General features: G+C 40.5%; 1 protein-coding gene across 24 annotated transcripts in view; it reads right to left on the bottom strand.

The window, feature by feature from the left end:
- Positions 1–22,111, bottom strand: part of Ttll5 (tubulin tyrosine ligase like 5) — a 265,849-nt gene that overhangs the window by 46,071 nt on the left and 197,667 nt on the right. For 14 of the 24 annotated variants that reach the window (XM_046440808.2, XM_046440806.2, XM_046440805.2 and 11 more), the window contains one exon: positions 9,036–9,253. The exons of 6 other annotated variants lie outside the window; for them this stretch is intronic. In XM_046440808.2, coding sequence (XP_046296764.1) covers positions 9,036–9,253 — 218 coding nt within the window. Of the gene's footprint in view, positions 1–1,052; positions 1,589–9,035; positions 9,254–16,820; positions 16,899–22,111 lie in introns of those variants that run through there. 4 more of the 24 variants (XM_058577700.1, XM_046440813.2, XM_046440820.2 and 1 more) reach the window with 4 other exon arrangements.

Below are 22,111 nucleotides of genomic sequence, written 5' to 3' on the forward strand. Positions count from 1 at the left end.
TAGCTAGGACCGAATCACACTTACGAATATCAAGTTACTAACAACAAAAATGTGATTCTTTTTCTTTTTAAACTTTTTCTTTTTTTGTGGGGTGGGATACTGGTAGTTGAGCTCAAGGGTGTATTACCACTGAGCTGTATCCCTAGTCCTTTTTATTTTTTTAAAATTTTGAGTCAGGCTTTTGCTAAGTTGGTTAGGGCCTCATTAAGTTGGTTAGGCTGACCTTGAACCTGCACTCCTCGCTATAGTTGCTGGGACTATAGGTGTGCACCATGGAACCCAACTGTGATTTTATTTTTAAAAAATATTAATTTTTTTAGTTGTAGTTGGACGCAATATTTTTTTATTTATTTTTATGTGGTGCTGAGGATTAAACCCAGGGCCTCACATGTGCTAGGCCAGTGCTCCACAACCCCAGCCCTGTGATTTCTTTTAATAGGGAATAACAGCATCAGCAAATTTCAAGTCCACCAATCTGCACATACTGGACATAATATGTCAGGGAAAAACACTATTTCATTTAATCCTATTAACAACCCTAAGATGTTTGATATATAACATATACCTTATATATAAATGTATTTTTTACATACATTTTGTAAACATATACATATATATGTATGTATACATATTCTGTAGTGGGAATTAAACCCAGAGATACTTTACCACTGAGCCATGTCCCCAGCCCTTTTTGTTTTTTATTTTGAGACAGGGCCTCATTATGTTGCTGAGGCTGGCCTTGAACTTGAGATCCTCCTGTCTCAGCCTCCAAAGCTGCTGGGATTATAGACATGCCCCACTATGATATTTAACAAGTAATGAAACAGAAGCATAAATGTATCTCTAGGTAAGTCAATTAAGTAAAAGAGCCAGAATTTCAAATTCTGGGTGATTAACAATTGTATTTTACTGCCTTCCAGATGCTACTCTCTATAGTATAAATAAATTGTTATTTATTCATCCTTGAAGTATATACTTTGATTCAAAATACTGTCACTGCTCGCCGCCACCACCACCACCTCTGCCTCCACCATCATCTCCTTCCCCAGCACCATTTCCATCTCTATTACCATCCCTGCCATTACTGAGAATTTGGGATAAATATAAGCTATGTCAGGGACTGGGGGTTGAACTTATCTCCTCTCTCTCAAAAGTAACTTTTCTGAAAGCAGGGGTCTTGTCTGTCCTGACAACTGAAGCTACCACCAGTACCTAGAGCAACGTAAAGCACAAGGCACTCTGCGTGGGTGAGTGTGTGTGATGAAGGGCGACCCCAGCCGTTGTCCTTAGAGAGACTTAGTGTGGACACAGGGAGAGGAAAAACCAAGTAGGAGGTAAACGTAGAGTCAGCTGAGGAGCTGAGAACAAGGCAGTGGGGAGAGACACGTCCAAACAGACTAAATCACAATCCTGAATAAAAGGCAGGACTCGGGTTCAGCACCTCTCCCGTGCAGGGAGGTGACCTGAGCACGTAGGAACCAAGGATGGTATAGCGTAGAGAAGGCTGAGGAGGTTGGAGGCCACACTGCAGGAGGCCGCATGTCACAGGAAGGACTCGCAAATTACCTGGTTGTTTCTCTGGAGACCTCTAAAAATTGAAAAAAAAAAAAAAAGTCTGAAGAATTATTTCAGAGATGACATTTAAAAATTGTACCTAGGCCTACTCATGTAGCCTAAAATTTTTTTTTTTTAAAAGAAGAACCAAGTTGGATAGTTTTAAAACTTCTACCTTAATCTACTGAGGTTTGCTTTTTCTTTAAGAAGAGCCAATTTAATACTTATAATCGTTCACCAAGGTTTTAAAATTTAGTGGCGTACAATTGTGCACAGTGTTCTCCAAATTTTTTCAGTTTTGCCTATACCTATTTTTGAAGATTTCTTTCCTCATTTTTGATTCTTTTGTTTTTCTGGTCAGAGGTAAGCTCATTTTCTCCTTCCCTGTTCCCCTACCCAAACCAAATGAAGCTTTGAACTTCACTAACCTCATTGCTTGCTCTTCATTTAATATTGCTTTTGCCTTGATTTCCTTTTACCTGTTTTCCTTAGCTTTATTTCCCTGTCCCTTCCCTAACTTTCTGAGATGACAGCTTGGGTAAGGCGTGGCGGGTGTGGCCTGCGTGCGCATCACTGTCCTCTCATCATCTCCCTGGCTAATCTCCCTTTCTGGCTGGGATCAGAAAGGTTCTCACAGTTCTTTCCAACCTGCCATTTGCATCTTGGTTCATTTCAATCTTTCTATGTCTTCACATGAAAATGACTAAGGTTATGAATTTACCTTTGGGTATGTCTTTGGTTACATTTCGAATATAAATTTTGGTGTGTACTACTCTTCTTCTTTTTTTTCTTTTTGGTACTGGGGTTGATACCCAAGGGCTCTTAACTGCTGAGCCGCAGTCCCAGCCCTTCTTATTTTTTATTTTGAGGCAGGGCCTTGCTGGGCTGCTGAGGCTGGCCTTGACCTTATGATCCTCCTGCCTCAGCCTCCAGAGTTGCTAGGAATACAGGTAGGCACCACCAGGGCCAGCTACAATTCTTACTTTCAATATAGTCTGTCTTGATTTTGATCTAAGTTATTTAAAAGAATGTTTTAAAATTCTTAAATTATTTGGGCATTTTATTCAGACTTTTATTTTAATAATTGATGTTCAGAGAATTAGGTCTTATATAATTTCTTCTTTTTGAGGATTTAATTGAAATGTTTCAATCCTAAAAACTATTCCAGGGAAGCTCTGTAGGATACAAAATCAGGCATCTATTAATTTATTAATTACGTCATTCAAAGCCCTTTGCATCCTTGTGTTGGGTCTAATTTGCCTATAATAGTGACTACACATCTCTTTTTGGAAGTCATTTTTTAGGATGAATCTATCTTTCTTCACATCATTTTTATTTCTCCGTGTGCACTTTTTCCTCAGCATTTTTGATGTCTGCACTTTATTTCACAGGTTCAGTGTTCTGACTGCCCGCTTTCTACTGACTCAGGCAGTTCTCAGCTCTGTGCAATCCTTCCTGGCCTCAGACTGCCCGCACTTTCTATCTGATAGCTTTTACTAGCTCTGCACACGAGATACGGTACTCTTAAATTCTGTTAAGAATACAAGTATTTCCTAAAATGTTATTTTCTTTTGTTATTTCAGAGGTTGGCAGAGCCTCTGAATCTTCTCCATGAGGTTCTTTTGATCTTTCAAGATTCTTCAACATCTGCTCATCCTTAGAGAAGAAAGCCTAAGTTTGCCACTAAGGACCCTGTTCATGGAGGACCTGATATGGCTTCTATGAAAGGCCATATAAATTCCTGCCCAAATTTTTTAAAGTGGGATTTTCATACTCAGATAAGAAGGGAAATGAGGGATGGGAAATATCCAGCAAGTATATGACCAGTTCAACAACCATTTTAGCATCCCAGCGGCAGGAATGACAGATTTTAATTCAAATGACACAAATATGAATCATAGAGGAAGATCCATCATCCACGACTCCCATGTGCTCTCCTCCCCACGGACCCATACACAACCTTGGCAACTGTGGCTTAGAGGTGGTTGCCGATACCCATCTCTCTGATGTTACTGTCCATGCCAGAAGCAAACCCTAAGCCATCCTAATGTCACCCCTAGGCCCATGGGAGAGCAGTAGAGGAAAGAGTGAATCTAAGTGGCAGGCCTCCTGACGTCTTCCTTGGCCCAGGCCTTGGCCCTTGGAGTGGGAGGCTATTGTCTGGGGTGCCCCAGGTCTCCCACTCATTTCCCAAACTCTACTCTCACAGGAAGCTGCTATATAAAAGCCCTCAATGTTGTTCTTCAATCCAGTCCTTCCTGTGTAATGTCTAACAGGAATTCCCCTAATACCTCCAGCCTGAGAATCACACTAATTCTCCCCTCTTTGGACTACTTCATTGGTCACTTAAGTGGTAAAATTTGTATGCAAAGGGCAAGGAGTGAGTTCCTAAGTGCTTACTTTCTATTTTTCCAAAAGCAATATTTAGGATGGTTAATCTGTCATTTGCTGTACAGATGTTTTTGAGTAGATTGGTAGGGACTTTTGAAAGCAGCAATCTCCTGGGAAGAATCTGAGGTTAGCACAACAGGTGGTGTGTGTGACAGTTTGGGCCCAGCCACTGAATGCCTGTCCCTACACTGTGCCTCCAGATTCCTTTACCTTCCAACATGGAAGTTTTATGATTACATTTTAGAAATGTATAAGTTAGAGAACCTTGTATCTAAGGATGGATATGCCGCAGATGCAACCATATTTCTTCACACAACATATCATAAAAAGTCTAAAAGGCTGACAGACAAGGTTAATCTACAATATTGTATCTTCTATGCTCACCAACAACTTTTGGATCACTGTAACTCCTGAGTACTTTGCCCTAGTTTAATGACTCATGGATTATAAAAGATGTAACACACACAGTTATTCACCTGATGCTTATTTGTATATCCAATGACATGACCCTCTGAGCACCTTTCACCATAATGCTGATCTCACCAAAGGTTCAGCTCACATTAACTGGCATTTGGTTTTATTGGGCTGCATAGCTCTTGACGCCTTCCTCCCTCCTAATCCTTTGGCAAACACCACTGTCCTGGGTGCTGACACAGCGCAGCACTTAGCTTCTGCTTCCTTGGAGGGCTCCCTGCAGGACCTCAGATGAGGGCAAGAAAAGGCAATGCAAGCCCCATAAAGCAAGCGCCGTCCTTCAGTCTGAATCCTTTTATCTTTCCTTTTTTTCATTTGTGCTAACGACTTGAAGCCAGGCCTTGCCCATGCTAAGCACAAGCTCTACCCGTGAGCTGAGCCCCCAGCCCCAGTCAGTGCTTCTTACACAGTTTCCTTTCTTTGGAGAAGTCTCCTGGCTGTTTCAACTTCACCTTTAGCCTCTGAGTTTTGTCCACATGCCTGGTAAACTTTAATCTCCTCAGGTTTTTTTCTCCAAATTTCCTGGAGAGTATGATTCCAGTTCTGAGAAAAAAGGTCACTTCTGAGGAGGAGGGAGTTAGGTGCACGCAGGCTGTCATCCTAATTAGTTCCCAGGCTGGGCTAATTAGTTCAGCTGACTGCTTGAAAGAAACACCAGAGCGAGTTTTAAAAGGGGGAACGAGGTGGCTTCTACACTGTGAAGTGCTGCACACATCAGAGAGGAAACCAAGACAGGGTGCTGTGGAAATGGTTAAAAAAAAAAAAAGAGGAAGAAGATGATGCAGGAGGAGGAAGAAGGAGAGTGAGAGGAGGAAAAGAGAATCTAGATCATTCTCTACACAGAATCCACAAATAAGACACACCTAAAGGAACTAATGAATTTGAGAACTATAACAAGAACTTCTGGGCTAAGAGGAGGTGAGGAAAATGGCTACAAAGCATCAGGATTAAGAGACAAATGTGGGGCTGGGGCCATAGTTCAGTGGTAGAGTGCCTGCCTAGCATGCATGAGGCACTGAGTTCAATCCCCAGCACCACATAAAAATAAAGGCATTCTGTCCATTTACAACTACAAAAAAAAAAAAAAAAAAAGACAAATGTGCTCTTAAAAAGGCTTTGAATAGAATCAACAAAAAACAAGTTATTTTGGCTAATTATCCAGTAGGGACAGTGGCTTTTTGTTTTACAGATGGGAAAATAAAACCTTTAGAGAGAAAGTGACTTGAATATTATCATACAGAAATAGGACCCCACTGTTCCGACTCTCAATTCCCTTTGCACCAAAATTCAAATGACATTCCATCTTTTATGTTCTATTGTTCTCCAAACTCAACCCTCTAGGATGTGGAAACTTTGATGCTGTTGGAAATTGCTTCTATCAGTCTAATGCCAACTTCTGTGCTAGGAGAAGTCTGAAGTTCAACCCCAAAACACAGGGCTTGGCATGGTCCAAAGCTCATTACAACTTCTCATTAGCTCTGTCTCCTGGGGCAGCTAAGGCATTCCTGAGTGTGACTCAGGACCACCAGTCAGAACTGGGGTTCCTGATGAATCTGAACTGAGCAGGATAAAGGCAATAATAAGGTCCAAGCAAATGAAGCAATACATTTTGCAAGAAGTAAAAAATTACATGAAAATTTCTTGAAACACCATCTTGGTATTAAACATAATAATACCTAAAACTTATTCAACACACATTATGTGCCAGGCACTATATTTGTACTTGACATTCATTAATTCATTTATTTTTCTTAAGATCCAATGAAGTACGTACTATTATTATTTCAATTTTAAAATAGGAAACTAAGCCACAGAGATATTAACTAACTTGTTATGCTGGCTAGAAACAAGAATCACTCTAGAACAGGAAGACTATGTCAACTGAGACTCAGTATCCTGATTTTCAGAGCCATGAAAAGTTTCTCTAGATTAAAAATCACTTCACTGATCCAAATAACAAATGGAGTTCACTTCATAGTAATGTATCAATGATAGTTTCATAGGATGAAATGTCTCAGGGCGATGCAAGACATCAACAATGGGAAAAGTTGGGGGAGGGGCGCCTGGGAATCTACTGTTCTTATAACTTTCCTATAAATGTAAAATTAATGCAAATTTATTTAAAAAGCTTTTATTTGGATATTTCATAAAGGGAGTTTTTCACTGAGTCAGTTCAGATAGAAAACTATTCTTTTTTTCCCCTGAAAGTCAAAAAATATTTGAAAATATCTGTGGGGACTTGGTGAACACTTTACATTTAAGAGAGAGGACATTAAGGTCTCCGTTGGAGCTAACTGTGCTGGAGTTTTAAAGGCAAATTGGAAACTATTTCCTGGAACACCGCCTCACAGCATGCCTTTTGATACTTGGATTATATTTCTTAAATTCTGAAGAAATCTTTGCTTTTTCCCCCCTTCTGTGCATTTTTGATGCTGAGCTGTTTCCGGTTTTCCCACACTCCTGCCTGTCACAGAGAAGAAACCACAAAAATGCAGAAAAGCAAAGTTTGTCCAAAGAGCTGCGATTTCACCTCGGGAGGCTGAAGAGCTCTCCTGTGAGTGGGGGCGGGGGTGGGGGGCTGGAGGCAGGGACAGTGCCTTCAGAGGCAGCCATGCCTAAGCCTCCTCTTCACAGCAGGCCAGCTAGCCACATGGGCCACTTGGGGCAGTGGCAACGAAGAGAGGATGCACTGAGAGCAACCAACTGGCAGATTCAACATGCACTTCTGAACCACTGCTTTAGCTGTGGCTCTGGGACCTGCAGGGCAGAGGGTGCCTTTAGCATGCAGCGGATGGTGACGACACTCTGGGTTCTCAGGTGAGCCAGGCCTTGCACTACTACTTACACGTATAAGGTTTTTACCAACTCACCTAGGAAGCAGATACTCTTATTGTCCCATTTTTATTAGTGGAAAAACTGAGGCCAAAACATTAAGTATCTTGCCAAAGATGTCAAATCAGTCAAGTGTGGAGTGGGGAAGGGAGCCAGGCTGTCTGCCCCTGCAGGCTGCACCCTTGAGGACTTTAGTCTTCTTTCTAGGTTGAGAGGACACGCAGCTTCCTTTCTGTCTTGACACTGGCATTCAACCACAAACTGCGGCCTCCCTACTGCCCTTTGCTACTGCTTCAGAGAGTTCTGCAGTCTTTAAAATGCAAGTTATTCCTAGGACAGGGCTTGGTACTTAGCAGGCGCTGAGTAAATATTTGTTGGATAAATGAATAATGGCAGCAATATGATTAAACAGCCGCAAAAGATTGTTTTCAATTCAAATCCAGAATTTGATTCACCCTCCAAAGAGGAAAAACAGTAACACATTTTTTCTTTGTCCCAGGATTCTTTCCTACAACTAAAATTGAGCTTGTGGAGGACAAATGAACAGGAGCATTAATGAGAGCAAGAGAAAAGCACCACAACCTCAAGGTGTTCAGATGGTGAGAAATGCTAGTCCCTTCCAAGTATCTTTGAGAAGTCTCCTAGTGTTATGAACATGTGGGCTAGAACCAACGCCATGTACCTGTCTGCTTCCCCAGATGAAGAAGGGTTGGAGGTGGAATGAAGGATGATGATGACCTACAACAATTTAATTCAGGCATGGAAATTTTTTTTTTTTTGTTGTGTAAAATGGTAGAAGAACATACAAGGTACTAGAAATATTGTCGCTACTCAGTTTGTTGAATAATGCCAGTGAAATCTCAATCCTTCGTCTTCCCATTCAAATGCTCAAACATGAACAAACAAGTGGCGGGGGGGGGGGGGGGAAGGCATTGGCTTTTTTTTTTTTTTTAAATAAAAAAAAATTTTTGGTACCAGGGATTGAACTCAGGGGCACTTGACCACTGAGCCACATCCTCAGGCCAATTTTGTAGTTTATTTAGTGTCAGGGTCTCACTGAGTTGCATAGCATCTTGCTGTTGCTGAGGCTGGTTTTGAACTTGCAGTCCTCCTGTCTCAGCCTCCTGAGCCACTGGGATTACAGGCATGTGCCACTGAACCCAGTAGGCGTTGATTTTTTTTTTATGAAATTGAAATATGATATGATTGACTAGAATGACTAGGAGAAGATGCAACAAGGAAGAAGTTTTCATTTCCTTTCTCCAAGCCCACAGTTCAGGACTCTTACCTGGGGCACTGACTATAGCTCCTGCCAGAGGCCAGTAGAGTTGGTTGGCAATGATCTTGAACTGTATAGGGAGCTCTCACCACAATCACCCAGGGAGGCTAAAAAATCAGGGGCTACTCCTCTCAGCCAGGGCACAGCCCAGCCATTGGCATGCTTTAATTATTTGTACCTAGTCTTTACTCTCCATCGGGTGTTCTTGTGACCCCCACCATTGAGAATTGAGCCCAGGGTGCTTTGCCACTGAGCTATATTACCTACACCCTTTTTTTTTTTTTTTTTAATTTTCAGACAAGGTCTTAATAAATTGCCAAGGGTGGCCTTGAACTTGGAATCCTCTTGCATCCGCCCCTAGAGCTGCTAGGATTATAGATGTGGGCCACCACACCCAGCTGGTATTCTTGTTCAATACCTTATGGAAGGTTCCAGAGGTTAAAAGTACAATTAGCTTAAAATTGACATAACTTAGAAGAAACTGAAAAGTTTACAGTGAACTTACTTTGAAGCCCTCTGGGATGTGGCCTTTCTGAGCACTTGTTTATGATTAGATGGGGGTTTGGGGACCAGGGAGGAGGAAGAACTTGGAGGTGGCACCACTTTTTGTGGCAGAGTGGTTGGCTTCTGGCCACTAGCTGCGGCACTTGAAATTCTGCAGCCTGCACCATTATTCATTGTCCATAAATTGGAGTTAGGTAGTGTCTGGCTGCCAAAGATCGCCTACAAGAAAAAGAAAAAAAAAATGATCGATGGAGATCCCTTTCCCCCGCCACTTGCTGCATATAACTGCTGTAATCCTGAAGGAGGGCAAAGAGAAAAGGGAAATTGTTAAGTAATTTTTGAGGACAAACTTCCTCAGGGCTGTCAGTGCAGGTCCAGGTTCAGACAAGAGGAGTCTCCTGAAGCAGAGCTGAGGTGCTCTTGGGAGCACCAGGGCTAGGAATCCGGGCACCCAGTACGAGGTGTTGGTCCCTATTCCAGATAATTCTACTGAAAAGCATTGGGTCTCTCATCTTGGCTTCCTTCATTGTTACGGTCAACAGATTTTTGAACGAATGTCTCCTGCTGAGGACCGAGTGCTAGAATTTCGATTCCAGCCTCCTCAGAACTCTGAAGGTTCCCGTGTTGGAGGAGAGGGAAGAAGCCCGTGTAGCCATGAGCGACCAGAGTGCAGAGATGAGGCCCACAGCCAGACCACGCAGGGCTTTGAGGGCTATTTTTAGAATTTTAGCACAGTAACACCCTGTTGACCTAAGGATTAACACAAGATTTTTACATTTGAAAATGCTTTCAAAGTTAAAATTACGACATGAATACAATTCAATTCGCATCTGGTATTCAACAGGAGGGTGTTTTTGCTGGAGGGGAGGCCTATAAAGACCTGAAAACACTTCTAGACATCACAGATGTCCGCAGGATGCGCAAGTATACTTTCTTCAAGTAGGTGTTTAAAGAATTCTTACAACTTATTGACCTCATTAGAAATATTTTTTTTGGTGTGTGTCATAAGTTTTGTTATTGGTCCTTCAATACTATTTTTTTTTCCTTCAATACTATTAATACTACCATCAATACACATGAATTACAAAAACTTTTAATGTGAAGTCATAGTAAGAGAAAAATAATGTAATTGACAAAATACATGGCACTTTTTATTCATTTATTTTTTTTGGGGGGTGTACTGGGAATTAAAGTTGGAGGCACTCAACCACTGAGGCACATCCCCAGCCCTATTTTGTATTTTATTTAGAGATGGTCTCACTGAGTTACTTTGGGCCTCACCATTGCTGAGGCTGGCTTTGAACTAAGGATCTTCCTGTCTCAGCCTCCCCAGCTGCTGGGATTACAGGCATGTGCCACCACGCCAGGCCTACACAGCACTTTTGTGGAAAAAAAAATCCTAAAATTCCCATTGAGCTGTAGATACAACATGAAAAGAGAGATGGGAGAAGTCACTTTGGCATGGCCAAGCTTGATGGAAAATGACAAGATGATCTTAGGACACATTCACCTTCCAGACAAACCTCACCCATATTATTTTTGACCTTTATGAATTTTGTTAAAAATTCAGATTTAAAAGATGAGCTGGGTAGCTTTAGAAACATGTCAACAACCCTTCTCTGCTCATGCCTTGGGAGTCCCACTTCTGGGAAATGAGTTCAAAAGCCTGGCCTGGCAGGTCAGAGTGGTCTTGCATGCAGTGAATGTGTTTGACTGAAACACTTGACTCAGATCAAAGAGGTTTCAGAGGGAGAGGATCTGAACATTTTCAAACTGATCAATTGGACTGATGTGCCTTTACAAACTGACCCAACGAAGAGAAAAAAGGAAGACTCAAGGCCATGGGCCAGACCAGGAGGGCAGTGCTATCACATGTGTGTCCACGAGAAGCCCTCCCATGGTGCCCTCCCACGGGGCCAGAGGGCCAGGGAGCCCAGCTGCTCCAGCCAGCCTTCTTGAGGGAAGGGGCCAATTCTTCCAGTTCCACAAAGGTTTTCAAACAAACCTTCTTTTCAACTGCTGTTTCCATATCTGAGGGCCTCAAACTGTGTGGGAGAGGCTCAGTTGGAGGAGGGAGGCAAAACCTAGGCTGCTGTTTTCACCACAACATCCTAAAAAGTGGGCTCAGCTATGAAGAGTGTGTGGGTGATGCCTCATTCAAGATGGGAGGAGACTCAGGTGGGGACCTAAGAAATTGGAATGAGGGCCACACTGAGCTGTCTATAAACAACTTCAATGGATAAGTAATAAAGAAGGAAAAACTAGTAATAAAGAGCTCTTGGAAATAAAAATATTCTTTAATGAGTTATATTTTAATGTCATAGGAGAACTGCCATCAGTAAGAACATCTATTCAACAAATGTTCCCATGCTTACACCAACCATATTCCCAAATTTATTTTCCAAATTCATCAAGTTTTTCTTTTTTCCAATACTTTTTTTAGGTCATCTAAATACAACTAAAAGAATAAATGAAAAGAGCAAGTTCAGAACAGGGAGTATAATAAGCCCCTATTTGTGTAAAAAAAAAGAAGTGTATAAATAAACACACATACACAAAGTTAATATTGCACAGAACAATTCTGGAAGGATATTCAAAAAGTTGACAATGTCCATGAAAAAAGAACTGGTTAGCTATGTGCCAAGGTAAGAAGGGCATTAACTTCACTACTATTTTTAAAATTTTGTGTGCAGTTATTACACAAATAAATAAATTATTAAAAAGTCAAGTTCTAATAACATTTAAGTGTGTAACAAATTAGCTCTGAATATAAGTGACAATATTCACAGGAAGCCCAGTTTCAACCAGCCAGGCACATACTCCCTGTTAGACTGGCTACAAGAGAGAACTGACTGCTCATAGCTGGCTTTGGAACCAGATTAGGTCATCAATGAACGGCAGAGAGACGAGGCTGAGGGAAAAAAGCATGGCGTTTCAGTTAACCGCGGGGCTCAAATATCAGCCCTGTTACTCACAAAGTGGTTATCTCTTCAAGTTCCTTAACTTCTGTGCACTTTGGCTTCCTCATAAGCAATTATATAACTACTTTGCTGGACTGCTGGAGATTAAATGAAGATTACCTACGTAATTAATAAGGGTTTCTTAAGATAAATCAAAATACTTGGCAAATGCTCCATTCATTCCCTACTGCAGTTTATCAGGGGTTAGGGATGACATGAAAGCCTACCTATCAGTAATCATTTGTGAATGGTAGTTGGTTATGCATATTTTCAACATATTTTTCTAGTCTTATGATGCTCACTAGCTGTGAAAGCAAACTCTTAAAATGAAAACTTATGTTTAGGTTCCCAGATCATATTTATTCAATTCTTTCTGGCCGAAATAATCTTTTCCTCTTCTGAATGCTTATAAAAATTTATTCGTATGTCTTATTCTAACTGGTATTGTATTCGGTCTGGTATTATAGCCACTTATCCATGTACTTTTCCCCTTTTCTGGACAATACGCAAAACAAAACAGTACACCAACTATTTATCTTTTTTTTTTAAGCAACAGGTGAATTCCTCTACACCTAAATAGGGAAATGTGTATATGCATGGAAATGCAATCGTGTAATAAGACCATTCTCTGAATTTATATAGTACCTAGTGTGCTGTCTGTGTCCAAAATATAAATAAGCCCTCTTAAGATCCCCTCAAAATAAATTCATCTTCTTAGATGCAAATTTTGGGGTAGGACTTGACACAATGATGTTCTATGTAAGGTCAGATGTCTCTTTAAACAACAAAAAACTTATTGCTTAGGAGACTGCCACCTGCCTGGATATCATCACTTTTCCCTTCCTAATAATACTGTTCTGATTCTGTCTGGATAATAATGTGTGTTTAGCTTCACACCCCCTGCCCCGCCCCATGGCAGGGGGACACAATTCTGGTCAATGAGGTATAAACAGAAGTTCCTGGATGTGGATTTTAGGAAAGTTTTGGCAGTTCTTCCCACTAGCTAGCTAGAGGTAGACAGGCACACGGTTAAGATCCTAGGGGACAGAGACAGAAGAAACATGAGTTTCAGACGGCACCATGGTGTATGGGGGAAAAAACCCTCTCTAACCAGAGCCTGCGTGCGTGCATGCGTGCGTGCGTGCGTGCGTGCGTGTGTGTGTGTGTTACCTGCAGCCAAGTGGAATCCTGATATGAGAACTAATTCTCAATCTACCACTGTCAGGCTTGTTTAAGCCTCAGCAGGCATGAATTGCATCTCAAAGCAAGTTCTCTTACCAAATACAGTAAAAAGCATCTAGATTGTGCCTTATGGTTTGGTGGCCATGCTGGAATACACCGAATGGACAACAAAGGAATCACAGCTGAATTCCATCTGAAACTGAAGAGTCAGAAATGAAGACAAGTCCCCAGGTGTCTCACCAAAGCGAAGGTTAATTGGGGTGGGATTGAAGCAATCAAATATGATAAGAAGCAGCTCAGGAAAACACTCAGGCAATATTAAAAGCAGATATGTAAGTGGGTGTATTTAGACTGGTTTCCCAGACTCCTCATACCCTGTTATTGGCCTCAACCCTGACACTCCACCAGCTAAAGATCATGTGAACTGTTTTGTCCCGATTCTTGAAAGGACAGAATTATATGATGTTCTCTGTATAACTTCTAAGAAATGTGAGGACTGAATAGGCAATGACCACAATACAGGGACACAGCTGTACTGTCACCACTCAGTGTCCTGGGAAAGGGAGCTGGATGAGCACTGGCCTCTACTTAAGACCTGATCTACATATGCGGACTCTGGCTGCTCTGCTGGTGTGGGAAAGCCACAGGACAGGGAGGAGACTCAGCACCAGTCAGGAGGGTTGGCCTGGCCCCAGGCAAAGACTGGAAAGGCCCTCCCCTGGCCTCAGAGGGGTGCTCGTGGGTGGGAAGGAGGAATTTCTGATAGACAGAACACAGACTGCAACTTGGAAGGTTACAAGGAAGCAAGATCTGGGCTCTCCAACTAGAAAGATAATACTATGCAGAGATTAAATTCTGGAAGTTTTTTTTCTCCTAATTCCTTCCAGAAAAACACTCCTTTTAGCCTTCACTTAGGCTTATTGGTGATGGAGCAGAGTTGGTTGACTCTTTAATAAAGTAACTGTAAATTCCATTGTTGAGAATTAAGGGAGAGAAAGTAGCAAATGCTAATCTCTACTGTGCCCCTTGTACTCAGATCTCAGGGAAGCAGGCGTTTCTAGGTATCATGTGCCCGTGTTAGATTTTGTCCTAAGTCTGACAGAATTCCCAGCACAGGGTACACAAATCCCCACTGGAGGTTCCTCCCTGGCAGCTAAGGTGTGGGGAGGGCGCATTTTTCTGAACACGTGAGCTACTACCCACTCAGCTGACCACGGCCAGGGTGAGAACTGTTGCGTGCACACACACCGCAGCTCTCCTGCAACACCTCGATGTCGGGGAAACTCAAGGGGCAAAGCACGCTTCCAAAAAGCCTTTGTCTAAGGCAGCACGGAGCTCTTGGCCGTCTTCCATCCACAGTGTTTGTCAGCTGGGACGACAAACAAAAGAAACAGGGTACAACTTCTGGTGCTGCTATCATGCACTGGGAAGTGCTATGACTTGCGCAGAAACCAGAAGCCCAGGAGCAGCCGCTGCTCATAGATATACACGCGAGTGCGCGCGAGTGAGTGTGGGTGTGTGTGACTGAGCAAGCGCAACCACACAAATACCCGAGGCAGGACACCGACTGCCAACTGTCCTGGAAGTCCTCTGGCACATCCTTCCATTTCTAAAACCAACTCCTACTCCTTCAGGAAACAAGAAAAGATATTTCCACTTCCAAGAACCTACTGGAAAAGATGTAAACACAGGTGTTTACCTGGACAGAAAAAAGTCTAAAACTATTATTCACCAACCAGCTGAAATCAGCATTGTTCAAAACATTTCTAAATCAATTCTAAACATTTGAGGAGCAATGAAATGATTAAAACCAGATATTCAAATATCTCATGAGCCTCAGAGTCCTTCACCCAATCAAGCCGAAGCTTCCATGGGCCGCCTCAGAGTTGGTTTTTCATAGTTGGATGCATCTCGGGCTGGGTCGGGGCAGCGGGGTCAAAGAAGCCTAACTCCGTTCAAGGCAGAGGCTTGGAAGGCTCCTCTCCATGACCATAAGGCCCAGGGAAATTAGCCCTCAGACAGCACGGACCACCTGCCCTCAGCAGCCCTCTCTCCACACAACAGATCCAGCCAGTGATAATCAGGAGGCTGAGGCTGACAGCAACTTAGGCCCAGGTGACGGTAGCTTTGCTTTGCTGTTCCTTTCTCGCCATCTCACTCTACGTGTGACAACATGGAGCACAATCACACACGCACCAGAGCCTGGAAGGCTGAGTCTTTAAAGCAACACTTTAGTTTCTTTAATCCATGTTCATCAGAAACAGCATTAAAAGTCATTTCTAATTCTACTCAGACCTACCTGTTAATAGCTGGACATTTTTCTGTGTACTTATTTTCCATATGTATTTCTGTATCCTTACAAAAAATGGGATCACAGACACCCATTTTGAGGTCTGTTTTTTTTTTTTTTCCATTCAAATACCTGAAGGTAGATCTAGTTCACTGTTTTTTTCCTCACTATTTTATTTGTTCTTTTTAGATATACATGAGAGTAGAATTTTTTTTAAATAAATATTTATTTATTTATTTTTATTTTTATTTGGTGCTGGGGATCGAACCCAGTGCCCCATGCATGCTAAGGCAGCACTCTGCTATTGAGCCACAACTCCAGCACCAAGAGTAGAATGTATTTTGACAAATTATTTATATATGGAGTATAACTTATTCTAATTAAGACCCCATTCTTGTGGTTCTACATGATGTGGAGTTTCACTGGTCGTGTATTCACATACGAACATAGGAAAGTTAGGTCTGATTCAATACTGTCCTTCCTATTCCTACTCCCTCCCTTCCCTTCATACCCTTTTGTCTAATCCAATGAACTTCTATTCTATACCCTACTCTGCACCCCACATACACTTATTGTGTGGTAGTATCTGCATTTCAGAGAGAACATTCAGCCCTTGGTTTTTTGGAATTGGCTTATTTCACTTAGCACGAGAGTCTCCAATTCAATCTATTTACTGGCAAATGCCATAATTTCATTCTTCTTTATGGCTGATTAATATTCCATTGCGTATATACATCACATTTTCTTTATCCATGCACTAGGTTGAAACACTGATGTGGATGCATCACTGTAGTATGCTGCTTTTAAGTCCTTTGGATATAGACCGAGGAGTGGGTCAAATGGTGGTTCCATTCCAAGTTTCCTGAGAAATCTTCATACTGCTTTCCATAATGTTTGAACCAATTAGCGGTCCCACCAGCAATGTGTGAGTGTACCTTTACCCCAAATCCTTACCAACGTTTACTTTTATAATTGCTATTTGGACTAGAGTGAAATGAAATCTCAGTGTAGTTTTAGTTTACATTTGTCTAATTGCTAGAGATGTTGATTTTTTATTTATTTACTTATTTTTTTATTAGTTCTAATCAGTTATACATGACAGCAGAAAGATCTTTGATTCGTTGTACACAAATGGAGCAGAATTTTTCACTACTCTGTACATGAAATGGACTCACATCATTTCTGCAATCATACATGTACCTAGGGTAATGATGTCTGTCTCATTCCACCATCTTTACTACCCCCACGCCCCCCACCCACCCTCCCCTTTGCCCCATCCAAAGTTCCACCACTCATCCCATGTCCGTGCCCCCCCCCCCCCACATACACATTATGGATTAGCATCCACTTACCAGAGAAAACATTTGGCCCCTGGTTTTGGGGGATTGGCTTATTTTGCTTAGCATGATATTCTCCAACACCATTCATTTACCTGCAAATGCAATAATTTCATTGTGTTTTATTGCTGAGTAATATTCCATTGTGTATATATACCACGGTTTCTTTATCCATTCATATATTGAAGGGCATCTAGGTTCCTTCCACAGTTTAGCTATTGTGAATTGTGCTGCTATAAACATTGATGAGGCTGTGTCCCTGTGGTATGCTGTTTTTAAGTCCTTTGGGTATAGACTGAGGAGAGGTATAGCTAGGTCAAATGATTCCATTCCAAGTTTTCTAAGGAATCTCCATATTGCTTTCCAGAATGGTTGCACCAATTTGCAGTCCTACCAGCAATGTATGAGTGTGCCTTTTCTACCACATCCTTGCTAACACTGTTGTTTGTATTCTTGATAGCTGCCATTGTGACTGGTATGAGATGAAATTTTAGAGTAGTTTTGATGTGCATTTCTCTAATTACTAAAGATGTTGAACATTTTTTTCATATATTTGTTGATGGATTATGTATCTTCTTCTGAGAAGTGTCTGTTCAGCTCCTTAGCCCATTTATTAATTGGGTTGTTTGTATTTTTTGGTGTTAAGTTTTTTGAGTTCTTTACATATCCTGGAGATTAGTGCTCTATCTGACGTGCATATGGTACAAATTTGCTCCTGATATGTAGGCTCTCTTTTCACCTCATTGATTGTTTCTTTTGCTTTTTAGTTTGAATCCTTCCCATTTATTGATTTTTGCTTTTATATTTTACACTTTAGGAGTCTTATTAAGGAAGTCAGGTCATCATCCGACATGATGAAGATTTAGGCCTACTTTATCTTCTATTAGGCACAGGGTCTCTTGTCTAATTCCTAGGTCCTTGACCCACTTCGAGTTTTGTGCATGGTGAGAGATATGGGTTTAGTTTCATTTTGCTGCATATGGATTTCTAGTTCTCCCAGCACCATTTGTTGAAGAGGCTATCTCTTCTCCAATATATGTTTTTGGCGTCTTTGTCTAGTATGAGATAACTGTATTTACGTGGGTTTGTCTCTGTGTCTTCTATTCTGTACCACTGGTCTACATGTGCATTTTGATGCCAATACCATACCGCTTTTGTTGCTACAGCTCTGTAGTATAGATTAAGGTCTGGTATTGTGACACTTCCTGCTTCACTCTTCTTGCTAAGGACTGCTTTGGCTATTCTAGATCTCTTATTTTTCCAAATGAATTTCATAATTCTTTTTTCTATTTATATAAGAAATGATGTTGGGATTTTAATTGGAATCCCATTGCATCTGTATAGCGCTTTGGGTAGTATGGCCATTTTGATAATATTAATTTTGCCTCTCCAAAAGCATGGGAGATCTTTCCATCTTTTAAGGTCTTTTCAATTTCTTTCTTGAGTGTTCTGTAGTTTTCTTTTTTTTATTGGTTGTTCACAACATTACAAAGCTCTTGACATATCATATTTCATACATTAGATTCAAGTTAGTTATGAACTCCCAACTTTACCCCAAATACAGATTGCAGAATCACATCGGTTACACATCCACATTTTTACATAATGCCCTATTAGTAACTGTTGTATTCTGCTACCTTTCCTATCCTCTACTATCCCCCCTCCCCTCCCCTCCCATCTTCTCTCTCTACCCCATCTACTGTAATTCATTTCTCTCCTTGTTTATTTTCCCATTCCCCTCACAACCTCTTATATGTAATTTTGTATAACAACAAGGGTCTCCCTCCATTACCATGCAATTTCCCTTTTCTCTCCCTTTCCCTCCCACCTCATGTCTGTTTAATGTTAATCTTTTCTTCCTGCTCTTCCTCCCTGCTCTGTTCTTAGTTGCTCTCATTATATCAAATAAGACATTTGGTATTTGTTTTTTAGGGATTGGCTAGCTTCACTAAGCATAATCTGCTCTAGTGCCATCCATTTCCCTGCAAATTCCATGATTTTGTCATTTTTTAGTGCTGCGTAATACTCCATTGTGTATAAATGCCACATTTTTTTTTATCCATTCATCTATTGAAGGGCATCTGGGTTGGTTCCACAGTCTAGCAATTGTGAATTGTGCTGCTATGAACATCGATGTGGCAGCATCCCTGTAGTACGCTCTTTTAAGGTCTTCAGGGAATAGTCCGAGAAGGGCAATAGCTGGGTCAAATGGTGGTTCCATTCCCAGCTTTCCCAGGAATCTCTATACTGCTTTCCAAACTGGCCGCACCAGTTTGCAGTCCCACCAGCAATGTACAAGAGTACCCTTTTCCCCACATCCTCGCCAGCACTTGTTGTTGTTTGACTTCATAATGGCTGCCAATCTTACTGGAGTGAGATGGTATCTTAGGGTGGTTTTGATTTGCATTTCTCTGACAGCTAGAGATGTTGAGCATTTTTTCATGTACTTGTTGATTTACTGTATGTCCTCCTCTGAGAAGCGTCTGTTCAGGTCCTTGGCCCATTTGTTGATTGGGTTATTTGTTATCTTATTGTCTAATTTTTTGAGTTCTTTGTATACTCTGGATATTAGGGCTCTATCTGAAGTGTGAGGAGTAAAAATTTGTTCCCATGATGTAGGCTCCCTATTTACCTCTCTTATTGTTTCTCTTGCTGAGAAAAAACTTTTCAGTTTAAGTAAGTCCCATTTGTTGATTCTTGTTATTAACTCTGGTGCTATGGGTGTCCTATTAAGGAATTTGGAGCCCGACCCCACAATATGTAGATCGGAGCCAACTGTTTCTTCTATCAGACGCAGAGTCTCTGATTTGATATCTAGCTCCTTGATCCACTTTGAGTTAACTTTTGTGCATGGCGAGAGGAGGGGATTCAGTTTCATTTTGTTGCATATGAATTTCCAGTTTTCTCAACACCATTTGTTGAAGATGCTATCCTTCCTCCATTGCATGCTTTTAGCTCCTTTATCAAATATAAGATAGTTGTAGCTTTGTGGATTAGTCTCTGTGTCCTCTCTTCTGTACCATTGGTCCACCCGCCTGTTTGTAGTTTTCATTATAAAGGTCTTTCACCTCTTTTGTTGATTCCCAAGTTTTTTTTTTTTTTTTTTTTTGAGGCTATTGTAAATGAGGTAGTTTTCCTAATTTCTCTTTCAGCGGATTCACACTGATGCATAGAAATGCATTTGATTTATGGGTATTGATTTTATATCCTGCTACTTTGCTGAATTCATTTATTCTAGAAGTTTTCTGGTGGAGTTTTTTGGATCCTCTAGGTATAGAATTATGTCATCAGGAAATAATGACAGTTTGATTCTTCTTTTCCCATTCGTATCCTTTTAATTTCTTTTGTCTAATTGCTCTGGCTAGAGTTTCAAGAACTATGTTGAACATAAGTGGTGAAAAGAAGGCACCCCTGTCTTGTTCCAGTTCTTAGAGGGAATGCTTCTAATTTTTATCCATTTAGAATAATGATGACCTGGGGTTTAGCATAGTTTTTACAATGTTGAGGTATATTCCTACTATCCTCAGTTTTTCTAGGGTTTTGAACATGAAAGGGTGCTGTATTTTGTCAAATGCTTTTTCTGCATCAACTGATATAATCATATGATTCTTATGATGAATTATACTTATTGATTTCCATTTGGTGAAGAAACCTTGCATCTCTAGAGTGAACCCTACTTGATCATGGTGCACTATATTTTTAATATGTTTTTGTATGCGATTTGCCAGAATTTTATTAAGAATTTTTGCATCAATGTCCATCAGGGATATTGTTCTAAAATTTTTTTTCCTTGATGTATCTTTGCCTGGTTTTGGTATCAGGATGATACTAGCTTCATAGAATGAGTTTGGAAGGGTTCCTTCCTTTTTTATTCACGGAATAATTTGAGAAATATTGGAAAATTAATTCTTCTTTGTAGGTCTTGTAGAACTCAGGTGTGACCCCCCTCTGGTCCTGGGCTTTTCTTGGTTGGTAGGCTTGAAATTGATCTGTTTAAATTGTGTTATGTCCTCTTGACTCAGTTTGGGTTGATCATATGCCTCTAGAAATTTGCTGGTGTCTTTGAGGTTTTCTATTTTACTGGAGTATAAATTTTCAAAATAGTTTATAATTGTCTTCTGAATTTCAATAGTGCCTGTTGTGATATTTCCTTCTTCATCACAAATTTTAGTAATTTGGGTTTTCTTTCTCCTTCTTTTCATTAAGGTGGCTAAGGGTTTGGCAATTTTATTTATTTTTTTCAAAGAACCACCTTTTTGTTTTGTCAATTTTTTGAATTGTTTCTTTTGTTTCAATTTCACTGATTTCAATTATTTCCTGTTTTCTAATACTTTTAGTATTGATTTGTTCCTCTTTTTCTAGGGTTTTGAGCTGCAATGATGGGTCACTTATTTGTTTACTTTTTCTTTTTTTAATGAATAAATTCTATGCAATGAACTTTGCTCTTAGCACTGCCTTCATAGTGTCCCATAGATTTTTATACGTTGTATCGGAGTTCTCATTTACCTCCAAGAATTTTTTTCATCTCCTCCCTCATGTCTTCTGTTATCCCTGCGTCATTCAACAGCATATTGTTTAGTCTCCAGGTGTTGAAGTAGCTTCTAGTTTTTATTTTATCATTGATTTCTAGTTTTATTCCATTATGGTCAGAAAGAATGCAGGGTACTATCTCCATTTTGTTCACAGATTTTTGAGTGAAAGAAAAGCAGGACACCCATTTTATTCTTACTTTCCTTTTGAAACACCACCTACATACACATGTGCACATTCAGGTTGTCAACAACTGGTTTTGCTCTTGAAGGACAGTGCTGTGATAAGCATCATGTTATTAATATTTTTTCACATATATTAGGTTGTTGGCTTTAACTAATTTCCTTGAAGAATAGTCATCAGAAGCCTCCTTATCTTCAGTTTTAAAACTCTTCTTTATATTCCCCATTTGCCCCCCAGTAAAAAAATGTGTCAATTTACACTTCCATCAGTATGTTTGAGAGGATTGATTTCTTTATTTGCCTTTGATAGTTCTGAGGAAACTGTGTGTCCCATGAAAAGCTGGGTCATAATTTGATGCTATTGATGTTTCTTTCCTTTTTTAATGATTATGTTGTCTTTGGGCAACATTTTACAGTCTACACAAATATTACTCTAAAGAATAGTCATTTTGTCTTGGTGTTAATATAACTTTTTATTCTCATACCTCTTTCTCTAGCAACTATGAACAAAATGATTGTATACAATTTTTTAATTGTCCGAGTAAGTGACTAATTAATACTCTGAGCCTGGAGCTTCTTCCAAGACATTTTCTTTA

The sequence above is a fragment of the Marmota monax genome, unplaced genomic scaffold, assembly GCF_021218885.2.
Source record: "Marmota monax isolate L192 unplaced genomic scaffold, Marmota_monax_Labrador192_F-V1.1 WCK01_AAM20220418_F8-fsc00017, whole genome shotgun sequence".
Classification (NCBI taxonomy): domain Eukaryota; kingdom Metazoa; phylum Chordata; class Mammalia; order Rodentia; family Sciuridae; genus Marmota; species Marmota monax.